Source organism: Saccopteryx leptura, chromosome 2, assembly GCF_036850995.1.
Source record: "Saccopteryx leptura isolate mSacLep1 chromosome 2, mSacLep1_pri_phased_curated, whole genome shotgun sequence".
Taxonomy (NCBI): domain Eukaryota; kingdom Metazoa; phylum Chordata; class Mammalia; order Chiroptera; family Emballonuridae; genus Saccopteryx; species Saccopteryx leptura.
Genome location: NC_089504.1, coordinates 349,023,103 through 349,041,635, shown reverse-complemented (window position 1 = coordinate 349,041,635; position 18,533 = coordinate 349,023,103). Strand labels below are relative to the sequence as shown.

The following is an 18,533-nucleotide window of genomic DNA, read 5'->3' as shown; positions in this document are numbered from 1 at the left end:
GCTCAGAATAAAGCCTAAGAACCTGACCTCTGAAGTCTCCTCTCCAGACCCATCTCAGCCGGGCAGAACAATGCCAGCCAGCCCCTGCTTTGCTTGCAGTTGTTCCCACCCCACGCCATTCTGGGTGCCAGATGCTCTTGTTTCTTCCTGATTAAGCGCTCTGAACACCCCATGGATGCATATTTAGTGAGTGCCCACCTGGCATGAGAACATGTAGATGGCATCTCTGAGCAGCCCGGAGGCTGGCATGGGCCCTGTTTTCTGTGTCTTCTGTATGCTGACAGCGTGTGAGGGGCCCTGGTGGACCAGGCCGTGTGTTTTCTGCCTGTTGTGCTGCCGGACTCCATTCCTGCCTGGTCTGCATCTCTTTAGATACTCTTATCTTATCTAATTACAAGGAATTTCAGATTAATTTTGTGGCCTCTGCTCCAAAGGACCTCTTATCTGTGAGGGCCTTGTATTTTAACCTTGTCATTCTTTTGTTGTTTGTCTTTAAAGGCCAGACAGCTAAGAGGGGGATGCTAAGATCTTGCTGGAATTGGGGCTGGGGGAGGGGAAGAAAAGGAAGGCAGACAGACCTGGGATTTGTGTATTCTGCTCCACCCCCCTCTCCCTGCCTGTGTGTGGGGACAGCTGGCTGCTTACTTTCATGACAGCCACATGGTACCCAGCCACACAGAACAGGACCCGGGCAGGGACTCGTCTGCTGCCAACCTCTCCAGATCCTTTTGATATTTCCGACAGAGCAGTAAAGGACTCTTGACTATCACATTTTGCCTTGCTTCTCTCCACCTCCTCTAAGACTTCTCGGTGTCGTTTCCATGGCTACCCCCAATCAGATTTGGCTTCCTGCGAAATTGGATTTCAAAGAAGGACAAGGCTTCAAAGGAATTTGTCCATTTAACAGAATGTCATTAGGAGTGAGGCTGACTGCTGAACCAGGGTCCTCAGATGATTAAGGAGGGGCTGCGCTCATGTGTGGAGGCAGGTTTCTGTCTGCAATGAGGAACCTTGATGCAACATGACAATGCCGTATTGGAATCTGCCAGTCACCCACTGCGCACTACCAAGCTCTGCGCCTCCCTCTACCCTTGTCTCTCTGAAACCTAGAATGGATGCAGAATCCCGGCTCCACAAGTTCCTGCTGCAGCCCCCAGTATAAGGAAGCTATGACAGGTAGTGAGGCCGAGAGGACCTGCAATTACCTGCGTTTACCGCTCCTCATCGAACAACTCATTCGCTTGTAACCTATATTAGCATCTGACCAATACCTTCGAAGAAGAAGGGGTAGTTGTCAAATTTCCTCCCATTGCTGAGAGGGGACGCAAGGCTAAGTTCTAGGGTTACATAGAGGAGGGATTTTGTTTCCTCTGTAGTTTTTTTTTTTTTTTTTGAACAGTTTTAGACTGAGAGAAAAAATTGCAACCATAGTAAAGAAAGTTCCCATATATCCTCCCTTGCCTTTTAACACATGTCGGAAGTACTCACAAATGATTCCAGAGCAGCTACAATTTTAGAGAAGGAGCAGTGAGTGTGGTGAGAATGCCCCAGCAGGGAAGTGGTATTCCCTCTGAAGCCTGGAGGAGGCAGCATGCCTGTGATGAACTTTCCCAGGGCAAAAAGGAGGAATAGTAGGAGCCAGATACCCCAGAGACTCCTGCCAGCCTCTGTTTCCCACCCCTACTTTAATTTGCAGCAACTTCTGGATGGGTCATGTGATCCTGAAACCACGGCACCAATTCTCTTTGGATAGCAGGGAACAGATTAGTAAAGATGCTCAAAGCTACAGCATCCCATAAAGGATTAAGCCCCCAACACTTGAGACTGTATCTCTGGAGGGGAAACTATGCCAGGAGGCAGGCATGCTACTATGCATCCTTCTGGACAGTTTCCCCTTGCTGCTCCTGTCCCCGTGTCCATGATTTCATCCATCATTATTTCCTCTGAGGCTGCTGTAAAAACCGATAGACCCATCTTTCCCCTGTGTCCTCTCTACCACTCCCAATCCTGCCCACATATTCTGCGGGCAGAGTCTGAGAACAGAAACTCCATTTTTCATAAAGAAGGAAAAGGGTAGAGGGGAGCGAGATGTGCGAGATCACACACTACACAGGAGCTCAGGTTAGGTCAACCTCCCGCTCCAAATTTGTCAGTGGCTCCCCAGACCCCACTCAGTTGAGTCCCAAACCCTCATTCTGACTTTTAAGACCCTTTACAATACAGTGTCCATTTTTCTTGACGACCATCATTTCCCTATACCACCCAGCAAAAGAGGGTTATTAACTGTTCCTCAGGAAGAAGGCTTTTCCATTTTTGCCTACTCTGGCTCTTCCACCTGGAAAGCCATCCTGCCTCTTCAAAATCTAGGTGTTCAGAGCCCATCTCAAATGCCACGTGAACAGTTAAACACACATACGTGGTACTTCCCTCCTTTTCCTTTATTCATCTCCCTCCTTTTTACACCCATGGCACTTGATACTTTCTTCATGGCATTTGGTACCTTTATTTTGAGATACTGCATATTCACACAAGTTATGAGAAATGATACGGAGTGATCCTGTCAGTTTCCTTCCTCCAGTGGTAACATCTTGCAATATTACAGTGTGCATCACACAGGACACTGACACCTATTGTGCTGTGAGCAAGAGAAAAAACCAACTATCTGTGATCTTGTCTTTCACTTTCCCCCCTTTGACAGCTCTTAGAGGGGAAAGCCTGGGTTCCCCTCTCCCTCAGTCACCCCTTCCTTTCCTCCCTGGTCACCCCTTCCTTTTCTCACACCCTTTCAGCTTTAGGGAGAAAGCGACACTCTAGCTCCTAGTGTCCATCTCTTTGATTCTCCCAAATGTTGATGGCTTTGTATTATTTACTGGGACTTATACTCATTCCCCTTAAACATTCTGGTTTGTCTGGCAGAGGGAACGTTCTGCGCTCGTTTCTGGGCGTGGATGTGGGTACTGGATTGGGAACTGACTGCTGCTAGGCTTGGCGGGTTCCAGTCTCTTCCTCAGATTCTGCGTCCTGCACCACCTCGTGTCCCATTCTGGGCAACAATGTGGCTTTTACACCTGCCCCTTGAGGTCAACTGTCCAGTGCTTAGGATGCGAGGTCTCCAAGAGGCGTGGTTCCGTGGAGTCGCGCTTAGTCTTTTGTTTCGGTGGGGGGTCTGAGGGAGCACAGCTTGGGCCCCGCAGGCAAGGCTCCGCGTCGCCCCGCTCAGGGCGCGCCCCGCGCACAGGTGTCCCCCTCGCGCCCCCGCGCCCCGGCCGCTGCGCGCGCCGCTTCCTGAGCGCGGCCCCGCCCTGCGGCTCGGCCCCGCGGCGACAGCGGCGCGGGCAACTGAGGTCCAGGTGCCTCCGCCGCGCCGCCCGCCGCCTGCCCGCGCGCCGGCCTCGGCGTCAGGCCTTCACGGCCCTCTCCCGCCTCACACCCGGCCTCCCGCCGCCCCGCCACATGCAGGCCGCCGCCGCCCTCCCCGAGGAGATCTGTTGGCTCCTGGCAGGTAACGCCCCGGCCCTCCGGGAGGTCCCTCCAGCGCCGAGCCGCGGGCAGCACAGGAGCCGCCGGCGCCCCCCGAGGCTGGGCTTGCGTCCCGCTCCGTCGCCCGTCACCTTCTGGAACCTCGAGGCTCTGGTGCCCTCGGCCCTGCAAAGGCAGAGTCAGGCGCCCGCCTCGGCGGCCCCTGCGCTCCCTCACTTCCACAGCCCTTTTGCTCAGGGCGCCGCTGCCCCCACTTCGCCTCCCAGGCTTTTGCCAACTTCAGGCCAGCCTTTTACACCACCCCCTCCCAGGCCACCTGGCCTGATCTTCAATCTGCCCCTTTCTCCTCAGGACTCAGGTCTGTAGGTTTGCGCCTCCTCCCTCCTTCTGTCCCCATCCCAGTGACTCTCTGTCACAGAAGACCCTTGCCCTCCAGCTTAGAGCTCCCCTAGGCTCTCAAAGGGGCCGTGGGACCCTGTGGCCAAGGCCTACGGGGAGATGTGAGTTTTTGTCACCAGCCCGCAGATTCTGGGGTCTCTATCCACGCAGGGCAGGCCGACCCTCAGTATTACATTTCTTCCTGTTCTAGAAGTGCCCCGCTGTGGCGTGTTCACCTGCAAAGTCCAGTGACTAAGCAGCTCTTAAAAGAGCTGAGGCCGTGCTCGCTAACACTCAACACATCCTCCAAACACTCCAGAGAGACTTTTTGCTAATGGGCAATATCGTCTGCTCAGTTCACACTTCTGCTGGTGAAAGGAACCTGCCTTCCTGTAACTGACCTTCCCGAAAAGACAGAGGCCAGGAATCTGTGCTAGCATAAGGGCCCCAGGAGGAAACTGCTCAGAAGTAAGCCTTTTGGCATCTCAGTGACATTTTTGACACATATTTTAACAGATGGCCTGCCTTGGGCAGGTCATACATTTGGCAAGCGGTACTTTTTTTCTTCTTCTTCCAGTTTCTCTAGATTTAATTGGTTTTATATCTCCATTACATTGTTATCTTGGTATAAATGCCTCCTAATCAAATATTTGGCAAGTCCTTTTGGTCTCTGTTTGTAGCACTGTTTCCATTCTGGATTGTTTCTGTGTAAAGCTGTCAACTAGGTATTTCTTTTGAGGTGTAGTTTCCAAAGTCGATGACCTGAATAAATGTAAAATTTCAGAGTAAGATAGTGTTTGCAAGGTAGAAGAACATCATCTGGGTGTTGAAGAAGAAGCCTTCCAGTCTTTCCTCGGCCTTTGCGTTACTATGGTTTACTATCTGATATGAAAGGAAAGGCTGCAAATGTCTAATTTACAGGAGAAAAGGGACTGTGGCAAAATGTTCAATCCCACCTTGGCATTTAAATTTAAAGATACAAAGAACCCTCTTTTTATTGGTATTCGATGAGACGAAACCTATTTTACAAGCTGCTTCTTCTTCTTCTTCTTCTTCTTCTTCTTCTTCTTTCTTCTTCTTTCTTCTTCTTTCTTCTTCTTCTCTCTTTCTTCTTCTTCCTCAGTGAGGGGCGGGGAGACAGAGAGACAGACTCCTGCTTGAGCCCCAGTTGGGATCCACCCGGCAAGCCCACTACAGGGGGATGCTCTGCCCATCTGAGGCTGCTGCTCCATTGCTTGGCAACAAAGCCACTTTAGCACCTGAGATGAGGCCTTGGAGCCACCCTCAGCGCCTGGGGCCAGCTTGCTAGAACCAGTTGAGCTATGGCTGCAGGAGAGGAAGAGAGAGAAAAGAGGAGGGGGAGGGGTGAAGAAGCAGATGGTCGCTTCTCCTGTGTGCCCTGGCCGGGAATCGAACCCAGAACTTCCACATGCCAGGCCGATGCTCTACCACTGAGCCAAGCAGCCAGAACCTATTTCATAAGTGCCTTAAACCATATTTCCATTTTGTGTTCAGCCTTAGTAGAAAATTCCTTTTTATTTTTAGAGCCTTGCAATGAGATCCACTCCTTCACCATTTTTTATGTGCAGTTCTTTATTGTTCAGAACTGACACTTTGGTAAACAACTCATTTCTGCACCTGCCACCTTCCTTCAGCTTAGATTATTTTCTTGTTAGCTGACTGTTTTTAATTGAAGTCTTCAGATCTCCTTCTAAAGCAGAACCTTTGTTTGCTGACAAGTAGAGCAGGATATGAATGGAGATTAATTGTAATTAGAGTCTGAATCTGAAGTAGTAGAGGAAAAAATATAAAGATGGGACTTAACCAATAATTCTATTGAAAAATGTTTGAAGAATGTGTTCTTGACAGGTTCATGTAATCACAGCAGCATATTGGTTATAGGTTTTCTTTTTTATGGAACACTGTATCTGGTGTAGACCAGCAGAATTATTCATTGTACTCCAAATTATTTGTGGATATTAGGAGCCCATAATGGCTATCAATTTAGTACACGTTACTGTTTACTTGTTCCCTCCTTTCCCACCACGCTTTTTAAGGTTGACTGTTGACAATTAGGTCCTGATCTCCTGATCTCTATACTGTCACTCAGTGGAGGGAGACACAGGGTGAGAAGGCTGCCCCTTTAGTACTGCCACATGGCTGTGGGGGTGGAGTTTCCACAATGAATTACTACTTTCATAAACCAAGGCATAAGCATTTGCACAGTGATTTAATGCTGGCCATCACAGCAATAACTTAAGCATTTATTTATTTATAACTATACAGGCATAAATGACAGGGGTGTTTTTGACATAATGTGTATGCTTTAAAAAATAAAATATGCAAAACATTGTGAAAGGTTAATGCAAAAATTTTGCATAATGAAGAAGGGAGCAGAAATTCTGGAGGTATACAATTAATTTTCTTTAAGGATAAGATTTGAAACATTTGAAAATGTTTCATTTAACCCAGAAACTCCACTTCTAGGAATCTGTGTTACTGAAATGAAAGGACATGAAGTCTATATAAGAATATATTCTAAATGTTCGTGAGTTGGGGAAAGTGGGGCAATTATAGGAATGAATTATTCATCTTATGGAATCTTTTGCAGCCATTAAAAAGTATGAGATGGGTGTATATGTATGTGTGTGTGTGTGTGTGTGTGTGTGTAGTTGGAAAGTATCCATTAACAGATTTTTAAAACTAAAAAGCAAGGTGCACAATAATATATATAATATCCCATTTTGACAGAAAACAAAAGAGCTATCCCCCCAAGAAACCTTTATGTTATATATGTTTGTGCAAACCTAGGAAGGATTAAGAAAGAACGTATACCAAGCTGTTAGCATTGGTTTCCTTGGGAGGGGAGTGAGAGTGGGAGAGAGATTATTAATTATATTTCATACATTTTTTAGTTGTTTGAACTGTGACAATGACTATGTATTTCTTTTGTAATCAGAAGAAAACAACCATTAATGTTTTGTTGTTGTTGTTTTAAAGAAAAAGGAACAAATAAAAGACAAATAGGCGCTTGGGAAGATCAGGGTGCTAAGGGACCATTAATCAGGACTGTGATTATATTTTTCACTTAGCCCTGTGGGGGTGTGGGATTTTTTTTTCCTTAATGCTTTCTTGGATTTTTGGCAAATGTTAAAGTAGGGGGAGGCTTCTAGTGTAATTCAGGAAACAGCTTTCTTAGATAGACTCTATCAAGCTCTCATATAGAAATAGTAACTAGTCCCTATCAGCACATAAGTACCTTATAGATAAGTGAAATGAAGGCTGCTTACTGCATTCTTGAAAAAGGAGGAACTATTCAGGTCTGTTTTTAAATAATCAGGCTTCAGATGTAGAGGTTATCTTTATGTTTTTGTTTTGTGATAACCATGCTGAAAACAAAAACAATGGAGTACTGGCAGTTTGCATAATCTTTGTTCCACAGATAGAAACATAATCAGTTTCTTCCATGTCTTTCTAGCCTGGCTTCTGAAGTCAGAAGCACAGAGGCAAGTATGAAGGAGGGAGGATAAATATTTCTTTGGTTCACAGTGTATTTTATGTGATGGAATGGAAATTACTGATTTTACCCTAATAGGTAACAGGGCCCAACTACCTACAAAGTACCTAAATCCTACTTGGAATATGGATTAAAGCCAAAATAACATCCACAACCGGGCTGCATTTAGTAGCAATTGCTATGTTAATGCTGATTCTGATATGCCTATGGTTACTTATTTTTAAACTTCCTTGGAAAGAGGCAGTCATTAATCATTTCCTTCCAGATTGTTCTCCAGATTTGTATTGGTCAATGCAGCCAACCATAAAATTCTATTAACATAGTAAAACTCCAGCTCTGTGGAACTCACAGGCATGACTTGCTCTGGATAACTGAGGATATTCTCTTTAAGCTCTCTTATCTTATTTATTATAAACATTTGTGATTTTTTTTCCCGTAAAATACATTGGGAATTTTTCTCACTTCCTCAACCCACTAGTCTATGTTCAGAATGCTTTTAACTTAGAATTGTGATAGTGAATAAATATCTATTATCATAGTCTTGGAACTATATTCTGTTATTCAGGAATGTTGCTGCCATAATTTCACCTGGATCGCTTTGTGAATACCTATATCTGCTTAGTATTCTTATTTTTGTCACTTCCTACTGTTAGGCCAGGTTTGTCACTGCTCACTGCTCTCAGTGTATCTGTATTCCCAGTATTACTGGAGCATTAGATAATCAAGTTTATTGGAATTAAGATACGTGTAAAAGCAGGTATGAAAGACTGTCGTGATGAATGGAGTATCCAAACCTTTAGGTGTGGCCTTTGTGACTTGTATTTTGGTTGCTTAGAGTATTTTTTGCTTGATTTTTTTTTTCTTTTTTCTTTTCATTTTTCTTTTCTGAAGCTGGAAACAGGGAGAGACAGTCAGACAGACTCCCGCATGCGCCCGACCGGGATCCACCCGGCACGCCCACCAGGGGCGATGCTCTGCCCACCAGGGGGCGATGCTCTGCCCATCCTGGGCGTTGCCATGTTGCAACCAGAGCCACTCTAGCGCCTGAGGCAGAGGCCACAGAGCCATCCCCAGCGCCCAGGCCATCTTTGCTCCAATGGAGCCTTGGCTGCGGGAGGGGAAGGGAGAGACAGAGAGGAAAGCGCGGCGGAGGGGTGGAGAAGCAAATGAGCGCTTCTCCTGTGTGCCCTGGCTGGGAATCGAACCCGGGTCCTCCGCACGCTAGGCCGACGCTCTACCGCTGAGCCAACCGGCCAGGGCTTTTGCTTGATTTTTGATACTGGATTGTCTTGTAGATAGGTGCGGTTACTGGTCAGTTGAATTCTGAAAGGTAAGCTGTGACCATACTTTTTTGTTAGATTTTTTTTTTAATTATAAAAATAATGCTCATTGTAGAATATTTAGAAAACACACGATGATGTACAGTCACTCATAGTCAACAACTGTTAAATTTTTATGTATTTCAGTTTTTATTTTATGTTCACACTTTAAAACTTGGAACATATTGTGTATATAATTTTGTATAGTGATGTTTCTACTTACAGTTTTTCACTTGCAAGAATCTACTGAGTATTTTATTAGATCGTAATTTTTTATTTTCTTTTGAATAATCTGGTTTTATTCCACTGGTAGATTTACCCTATGGCTTAAAAAACAAAAACCAAACCAACCAAACAAAAGAAACAGTCCCTCTGATTAGCAACATTAAGAATGAATACAACCTTCCTAGACTGAGTCAAGAAGAAGCAGAAAGCCTAAACAGACCTATTAGTAGAGAAGAAATAGAAAAAAACATTAAAAACCTCCCCAAAAATAAAAGTCCAGGCCCAGACGGCTATACCAGCGAATTCTATCAAACATTCAAAGAAGACTTGGTTCCTATTCTACTCAAAGTCTTCCAAAAAATTGAAGAAGAAGCAATACTTCCAAACACATTTTATGAGGCCAACATAACCCTCATACCAAAACCTGGCAAGGATGGCACAAAAAAAGAAAACTACAGACCAATATCTCTAATGAATACAGATGCTAAAATACTAAACAAAATACTAGCAAATCGAATACAACAACATATTAAAAAAATAATACATCATGATCAAGTGGGATTCATCCCAGAATCTCAAGGATGGTTCAACATACGTAAAACGGTTAACGTAATACACCATATCAACAAAACAAAGAACAAAAACCACATGATCTTATCAATAGATGCAGAAAAGGCTTTTGATAAAATACAACACAATTTTATGTTTAAGACTCTCAACAAAATGGGTATAGAAGGAAAATATCTCAACATGATAAAGGCCATATATGATAAACCATCAGCTAACATCATATTAAATGGCACAAAACTGAGGACTTTCCCCCTTAAATCAGGAACAAGACAGGGTTGTCCACTCTCTCCACTCTTATTTAATGTGGTACTAGAGGTTCTAGCCAGAGCAATCAGACAAGACAAAGAAATAAAAGGCATCCATATCGGAAAAGAAGAAGTAAAAGTATCACTTTTTGCTGATGATATGATCCTATACATCGAAAACCCAAAGGACTCCACAAAAAGATTACTAGAAACAATAAGCCAATACAGTAAGGTCGCAGGATACAAAATTAACATACAGAAGTCAATAGCCTTTCTATATGCCAACAATGAAATATTAGAGAACGAACTCAAAAGAATAATCCCCTTCACGATTGCAACAAAAAAAATAAAATACCTAGGAATAAACATAACAAAGAATGTAAAGGACCTATATAATGAAAACTACAAAGCATTGTTAAGGGAAATCGAAAAAGATATAATGAGATGGAAAAATATTCCTTGTTCTTGGATAGGAAGAATAAATATAATCAAATGGCCATATTACCCAAAGCAATATACAAATTTAATGCAATTCCATCAAAATTCCAATGACATTTTTTAAAGAAATGAGCAAAAAATCATCAGATTTATATGGAACTATAAAAAACCCCGAATAGCCAAAGCAATCCTAAGGAAAAAGAATGAAGCTGGGGGCATTACAATACCTGACTTCAAACTATATTATAGGGCCACGACAATCAAAACAGCATGGTATTGGCAGAAAAATAGACACTCAGACCAATGGAACAGAATAGAAAGCCCAGAAATAAAACCACATATATATAGGTCAAATAATTTTTGATAAAGGGGCCAACAACACACAATGGAGAAAAGAAAGCCTCTTCAACAAATGGTGCTGGGAAAACTGGAAAGCCACATGCAAAAGAATGAAACTCGACTACAGTCTGTCCCCTTGTACTAAAATTAATTCAAAATGGATCAAAGACCTAAATATAAGACCTGAAACAATAAAGTACATAGAAGAAGACATAGGTACTAAACTCATGGACCTGGGTTTTAAAGAGCATTTTATGAATTTGACTCCAATGGCAAGAGAAGTGAAGGCAAAAATAAATGAATGGGACTACATCAGACTAAGAAGTTTTTGCTCAGCAAGAGAAACTGATAACAAAATAAACAGACAGCCAACTAAATGGGAAATGATATTTTCAAACAACAGCTCAGATAAGGGCCTAATATCCAAAATATACAAAGAACTCATAAAACTCAACAACAAACAAACAAACAATCCAATAAAAAAAATGGGAAGAGGACATGAACAGACACTTCTCCCAGGAAGAAATACAAATGGCCAACAGATATATGAAAAGATGCTCATCTTCATTAGCTATTAGAGAAATGCAAATCAAAACTGCAATGAGATACCACCTCACACCTGTTAGATTAGCTATTATTAACAAGACAGGTAATAGCAAATGTTGGAGAGGCTGTGGAGAAAAAGGAACCCTCATACACTGTTGGTGGGACTGTAAAGTAGTATAACCATTATGGAAGAAAGTATGGTGGTTCCTCAAAAAACTGAAAATAGAACTACCTTATGACCAACAATCCCTCTACTGGGTATATACCCCAAAAACTCAGAAACATTGATACGTAAAGACACATGCAGCCCCATGTTCATTGCAGCACTGTTCACAGTGGCCAAGGACATGGAAACAACCAAAAGCCCTTCAATAGATGACTGGATAAAGAAGATGTGGCACATATACACTATGGAATACTACTCAGCTATAAGAAATGATGACATCGGATCATTTACAGCAAAATGGTGGGATCTTGATAACATTATACGAAGTGAAATAAGTAAATCAGAAAAAAACAGGAACTGCATGAGCCCTGGCTGGATAGCTTGGTTGGTGAGAGTATTGTCCTGATAGGCAAAGGTTGCAGGTTTGAACCCCAGTCAGGGTACATATAGGAACAGATTGATGATTCTATCAATCTCTCTTAAAAAAAAAATAAATAAATAAAAAAATTTTTTAAGACTGAGCCTGACTGGTTGTGGTGCAGTGGATAGTGTCCACCTTTGATGCTTGAGGTCCCAGGTTTGAAACCCTTAGGTCCCCGGCTTGAGTGTAGGCTTGCCAGCTTGAGCACAGGGTTGCTGGCTTGTGTGTGGTATCATTGACTAATCCCATGGTCACTGGCTTGAGCCCAGAGGTTGCTGGCTTGAGCAAGGGGTCACTGGCTTGGCTGGAGGCCCCAGGTCAAAGCACATATAAGAAGCAATCAGTGAACAACTAAAGTGACACAACTACGTGTTGATGCTTCTCATCACTCTGTCTCTTTGTCTTGCTTAAAAGAAAAAATAAGGAATGAAACAGTACCTTTTGACTTCTCCAGTGTGGAATGTGAGATTGCTCATATAATCTGAGACTTTAGATTCAGAATTATTGTTTTTATTATGTATATTATATTACAAGATTTATTGACATTTTCATAATATTTCTTTTTACAGTCACACACTACTTTATTATGGTTTGCATTAAGTCATTCTAGAAAACAGTGGAGTCTTATCAAGCATCATAGATGTTTTTAGCTTCTGAAGGCTCAGTCCTGCTATAGGCAGAGAGAAAACCATGTAAACTATGCAGGCAATTCTTCCCTCCTCAGGGCTGGGTGAGCAAGTGTGCCTGAATCAGGGGTTCGGTGAGCAGGTAGCACTTGGGTTCCCACTTTAAACTACATTCCAACTTGGCTTTTATGATGGTTTTGTAATGTGTCGACTTAGCTAGTCTGAACTACACCGCTCACAAAAATTGGGGGATATTTCAAAATGAATGTGAAGCAATAAAATACCCCCTAATTTTTGTGAGCAGTGTATATAGCCAAGAATTGTCCTTGTAATTTCTGGATAGGGAAGATCACAAGTGATATTCTCATTTTTGTAATATTAAGACCATTGTCATACTACTATTTTTGTCCTATTTAACTTGTTTATTGCTTACTTTTTGTACCATGGCTTTTTCATTCTTGAACCCTTTATTGAATCTCTTAGGTATTTAGACTATGCAAATATAGTAGCCACCAGCCACATGTGGGTATTTACATTCTAATTAATTAAAATTAAATAAAACAAAAAATTCAGTTTCCTATTGCACTAGCTACATTTCAGCTGCTCAGTAGCCACAGTGGCTACTGTCATCTTTTTCTTTTAATTAAATTTATTGGGGCAACATTAATTTATAAGATTATATAGGTTTCAACTGTACATTTCTATCGTACATGATCTTCATATTGCATTGTGTGTCTACCACCCAAAGTCAAATCTGTCACCGTGTATTTGACCCTCTTTACCCTCCACTTCCTCCTTTCCTCTGGTAACCACCATACTGTTGTCTGTGAGTTTTTGTTTGTTTTTCTTTGTTCATTTGTTGCTTTCAGTGTTATATCTCACCTGTGAGTGAAACCATGTAGTTTTAAACTTTCTCCTGTCTGACTTATTTTGCCTAGCATCATATTCTCAAGGTTCATCCATGTTGTCACACATGGCAGTATTTCTTCTTTTTTATGGCTGAATAGTATTCCATTGTGTATATGTACCACTGTTTTGGACCACACATAAAGCCCTAGTAAATGACAATCTAGAATATAATACTGGGTGCATTTCTCAGGAAGCACACTTTGATACTGCACTTACTGGGCTCCTGAAGGTTTGAGTATGTGCCTATCTAGGTTCATATAAACTTAGCTTTGGGCATGAGGTTCTAGGGTCATACTCTCCCACTTCTTTCCCTTTCCTTCCAACTCGATCTCTAGAAGTTCTCCCATTATCTTCTGATCTTCAATTTTGTGAAGGAAAAGTCTGATGCCAGCCTGATATGCATTTTTTAAAAAGATTTTACTTATTCATTTTAGAGAGGAGAAAGAGACAGAGAGAGAAGGGGGGGAGGAGCAGGAAGCATCAACTCCCATATGTGCCTTGACTGGACAAGGCCAGGGTTTCAAACCAGTGACCTCAGCGTTCCAGGTTGACGCTTTATCTACTGCGCCACCACAGGTCAGGCGATATACGTATTTTTTTTTTTTTTTTTTGTATTTTTCTGAAGCTGGAAATGGGGAGAGACAGTCAGACAGACTCCCGCATGCGCCCGACCGGGATCCACCCGGCACGCCCACCAGGGGCGACGCTCTGCCCACCAGGGGGCGATGCTCTGCCCCTCCGGGGCATCGCTCTGCCGCGACCAGAGCCACTCCAGCGCCTGGGGCAGAGGCCAAGGAGCCATCCCCAGCGCCCGGGCCATCTTTGCTCCAATGGAGCCTCGGCTGCGGGAGGGGAAGAGAGAGACAGAGAGGAAGCGGGGGGTGGAGAAGCAAATGGGCGCTTCTCCTATGTGCCCTGGCCAGGAATCGAACCCGGGTCCCCCGCACACCAGGCCGACGCTCTACCGCTGAGCCAACCGGCCAGGGCCGATACACGTATTTTTTATAACACATTCCTCTCACTTCCTGCCCGGATGTATATAGGATATTTTTCTTTGGCCTCAAAAATGTTTCTAGATATTGTCAAGGTCTTAGAATTTTTAATAATTTTGCCTGGTATGTAGTGAACCCTTTTAATCTATAGACTTGGGTCTTTCTTTAACTTGGAAATGTTTTCTTCTATTATCATGGCTTCTATTCCATCTGTATTATTCTGCCATACTGGGGTTTATATAAAACATAAATTGGATCCCTGATCTACTCTCTCTGTTTCATCTCTTTTATTGTGTCATCCGTCACTGGCTTCATTATTAAAGTCAACATTTATTTATTTTTTTAAATGTCCATGTAGTCTTTCCTCATCAATCATTGTTTCTCTTTTATTATATCTATAAAGTTCTGGCTTATAGATTTAATAACTTTTTGAATGTTGTTGAGAATATGATTAGAAAGTTTCTAAACTTTCTTTAATAATAAATCTACTTGAGAGAGAGGGAGGCATTTTGTCTAGTTCTTTAAGACAGTCTTTTCTTTTTGAACTTCAGTGTTTTCTCAAAGGTCCTGCATATTTTCTCTGTGTTAAGTTTGTATAGATTCAAACGTTGATTGTGTTACCTTTTTACTACCTGTGACTTTGGGTCTTAGTTTCCTCATCTCCAAAATGGAGATAATAATAGTACCTATTTCTAGAATTATACGAAGAATAAAGGAATAAATATTTTAAAATGACTTAGAATAGTATCTGGAATGTATTAAACATCATTAAGTGTTTGGTAAATTAAATTTAAAAAGTTTTTTTCATTGAGGAGAAATTCCAGATGTGGCCTTTTGTGTTGTTGGTGGTTCATCCTAGCTTCTCTAACGTAGAAAGAGGACATCCTCTTAATTAGGGGAGGTTTGTAGGGGTTCTTTCAGGGTCTCCTCTATTTCCTTCCTTCCTTCCTTAGATCAGAGTTCAGTAATTATTTTTAGGCAAAACTTTATGGAGCAAGGAGAGAAGTTAGCTTCATGACTAACTTATAAAGATATGTGTTTCTTATCTTGTTATAGAATGCTTTTATGTGTATGTGTGTGTGTAAAATTTGTATTTTTGTAAAACTCTCAGTTAAAGAAACTGCAAGGTTTACTTCTTTACTCCTCCCTTTTTTGTTTGCTAATTTTAAAAAAGTGGTAAAAATATTTGAGCTTCATTGTGGGTATAGCCTACATGTTAGGTGGACTGCCCAGGCCTTTTGATCCTGAGGGAAGATCTACTCTCTGTAGAAGCCTAACCATCTCAAGATCCGGGTAATTCCCAGGGAGCATTCTCAGGGTCATCTTATTTCCCAGGCTCCCCTGCTTTCCTACATGCTCCCTCCGTGCTGGGTTGTGTAGACCTAAATTAGTGGGTCCCAACTGGGCTGATTTTGTTTCTCAGGAGACTTTTGACAGCACATGGAGACATTTTTTCATTGTCACAACTGAGGAGGGTGCTGCTGGCATCTGATGGGCAGAGGCCAGGGATGCTGCTGAACTCCTATAGGACAGTCAGTCCCCACATCAAAGAATTATCCAGTCCAAAATGTCATTAGCGCTGTGGTTGAAAAACCATGGCCTAGACATATCCTTGTCCTCGAATTCCACAAAACCTGACCCACATGAATCCCCTGAGAGTGTAGAAGACATCACTGCAGCTTCAGGGGGTGCTGGGTGAGGGAGGAGGGGTTTGCATTGCAGTAATGCAAAGGATTTCAATTTGAATATGGGACATTCTTATTCCTAAATGCCCTTTTGCCACCCCAGTCCTCAGAGAGTACCCTCTGGCCCTTTGCCTGATGTGGTTCCCAGCCTTATGCCTTCTCACTGGCACTTCCTCTCTATTCTATCTGGAGCAAAATTTTAAACATATTTTTCCCCTTGCCATATGAAAAGACAGTTTATCTACATGGTTAATTGTTTAGGTTTCCACCGACACCCACACACAGAGAAACAACTTACCCTTCCAAAAAATGACAGTTCTCTCTCTAAGAGGAATTCTAGTGCCACTATTAAGTTAATAACATTTTTACCTCATTACATAAATGTAATACTTAACTAATTTTTAATCATTTTAAATATGGGAAAAATAAGGTTAAGTTTCAAGCTCTACTGTCATCTGAGAATTTTAACATATTGGCATAACTATCATAGATCTAATTTTTTTTACGTTATAAACCATTACACCCTACAGAAATCCTATAATTTCTGCTACATTTATTTATATTTATTTCCCCTGTGTTTCCAAGTTCATTGCTTGCTTCTCTGGTTTGTCAGTGCTGCATTATAGGTTAGGTGATTATAACAGATGGCTTTTCAGATTTGGAGTCTTTGAGTTCCACTGTTTAATTTTACTATTCAGATTTTCATGGAAGATAGGACAGATAGGGGCTCAGGAACACAGTGGTCTTAGCATCCAGAGAGCAAGCTTTCCTGAAGGCTAATGGCTTTGATAAAGTTGTTTATGAATTCCTTAAATTTTCGTCTAGGGTCTCCTATTAACATTGATGACATTCTAGTACTAGTATGTTATAGGGAAATAAAAATTTTTATTCACATAATAAGAGTTTTACTAAAATGTACTCAGTGCCACATATTTATACTTACTTGAACCAATACTGTAACTGAATTAAAATTAAGATACTCATAAGCCAGTCTGAGAAGTATGCTGGGGTACTTAGCTACAGAAAATATCTGTTAACTGCATTATAATAAACCTCCTTAAAAGTCACACTCCCTTTTAAACAGTTTTCCCTTCTGATAACTTTTTCTGTGAGCCTCTTTATCCTTTCCTTCCTTCCTTTCTTCTTCCCTCCCTCCTGTTCTACCTCCCTAACTCCCTTCTTTCCTAGTATGTTGATTAAGGTATAATATATATACATAAAATGCACAAATCTTAAATGTTACAATAGGATTATTTTTATATATACACACACACACACACACACACACACACACACACACACACACACACACACACACACACACACACCTGTGTGACTACTGCCCAGATTAAGACATAAACATTACCATCATCCTAGAAACTTTCCTTTCCATTCTAGAACTTCATACGATCAATATCACTTTTTGGTCTGTTCTCAGTGTAATGTTTTTTAGAGTTATCCATGTTGTTCTGTGTATCATTTTTATCTAATCCTTTTTGCTAAGTAATATTTCATTGTGTGAATATCTCACAGTATGTTTATCTATTTTTCTGGTAATAGACATTGAGGTTTTGTTTTTAATTTTTTTCTTTTTTATTGAGTGAGAAGCAGAGAGGCAGGGAGACAGAGAGAGACAGGCTCCTGCATGTGCCTCAACTAGGATCCTCTTGGCAAGCCCCTTACAGGGTGATGCTCTGCCCATCTGGGACAGCTACTTCATTGCTCAGCAACCAAGCTATTTCAGTGCCTGAGGTGAGGCCATGGCACCCGGAGCCAACTTGCTTGAACCATTAGAGCCATGGCTGCAGGAGATGAAGAGACAGAAAGAGAAGGGGGGGGGGAGAGGAGTGGAGAAGAAGCAGATGGTTGCTTCTCTTGTGTGTCCTGACTGGAAATCGAACCTGGGACTCTACTCACTGGGCTTATGCTGTACTACTGAGCCAACTGGCCAGGGCACATGGAGTATTTTACTCTGGGGTTATCATGAATACAGCTATTAGGAGCATTCTTGCATAACATACTTCGTGAACATGAGCACTCACTTCCCTTGTGTAAATATCTAGGAGAATTACTGGGTCATAGAATAGGTATATGTTTAATTTTACTAGAAACCCCAAACTGTTTTCCAAAGTGATTATACTTATTTTATGCTCCGACTAGCAGTGTATGAGAGTTCCCATTGCTCCATACCCTTGCCAACATTTGGTATTGCAGTCTTTTTATTTTCAGACATTCTGGTTGACATTATGGTCCATGTAGTTTATTTGTAATTACAAAAATAACTCATGAATATATTTACATTGTAGGATAATTACACAACATAGAAATATATGGATAGCTTGATTTTTTAACATAACAGTGTTGGATATTTTTTCATGTGAATTAATCTATTTACACACATATATTTAGACTGCTGAACAGTATTCAAAAACTTATTTAACCATTCTCCTATTGGTGGATGTTTAAGTTGTTTCCAAATTTTTTATATTTATATAATGCTCTAGGGAACATATCTGTAGGTGCATTTTTGTGTACATATGCAAATATTTCTATAGGATAGATTCTTAGACTCCCAAATGAAGACTGCAGACATGTTAATCCTAGATTTTTAGTCTGGCAACTAGTGAAAACTTAATCTAACATACTCTCTGTGTTTTAGTTTCTGGGTTTATTTTTT

General features: G+C 41.7%; 1 protein-coding gene across 2 annotated transcripts in view; it reads left to right on the top strand.

Moving 5' to 3' along the window:
* The first annotated feature begins 3,325 nt into the window (after nucleotides 1–3,325).
* SKAP1 (src kinase associated phosphoprotein 1) overlaps nucleotides 3,326–18,533 on the top strand; it is a 274,756-nt gene continuing 259,548 nt past the window's right edge. For both annotated transcript variants that reach the window (XM_066366401.1, XM_066366402.1), the window contains exon 1: nucleotides 3,326–3,502. In XM_066366401.1, the coding sequence (XP_066222498.1) occupies nucleotides 3,454–3,502 (49 nt within the window). In that variant the 5' untranslated portion in view covers nucleotides 3,326–3,453. The remainder of the gene's footprint in view (nucleotides 3,503–18,533) is intronic.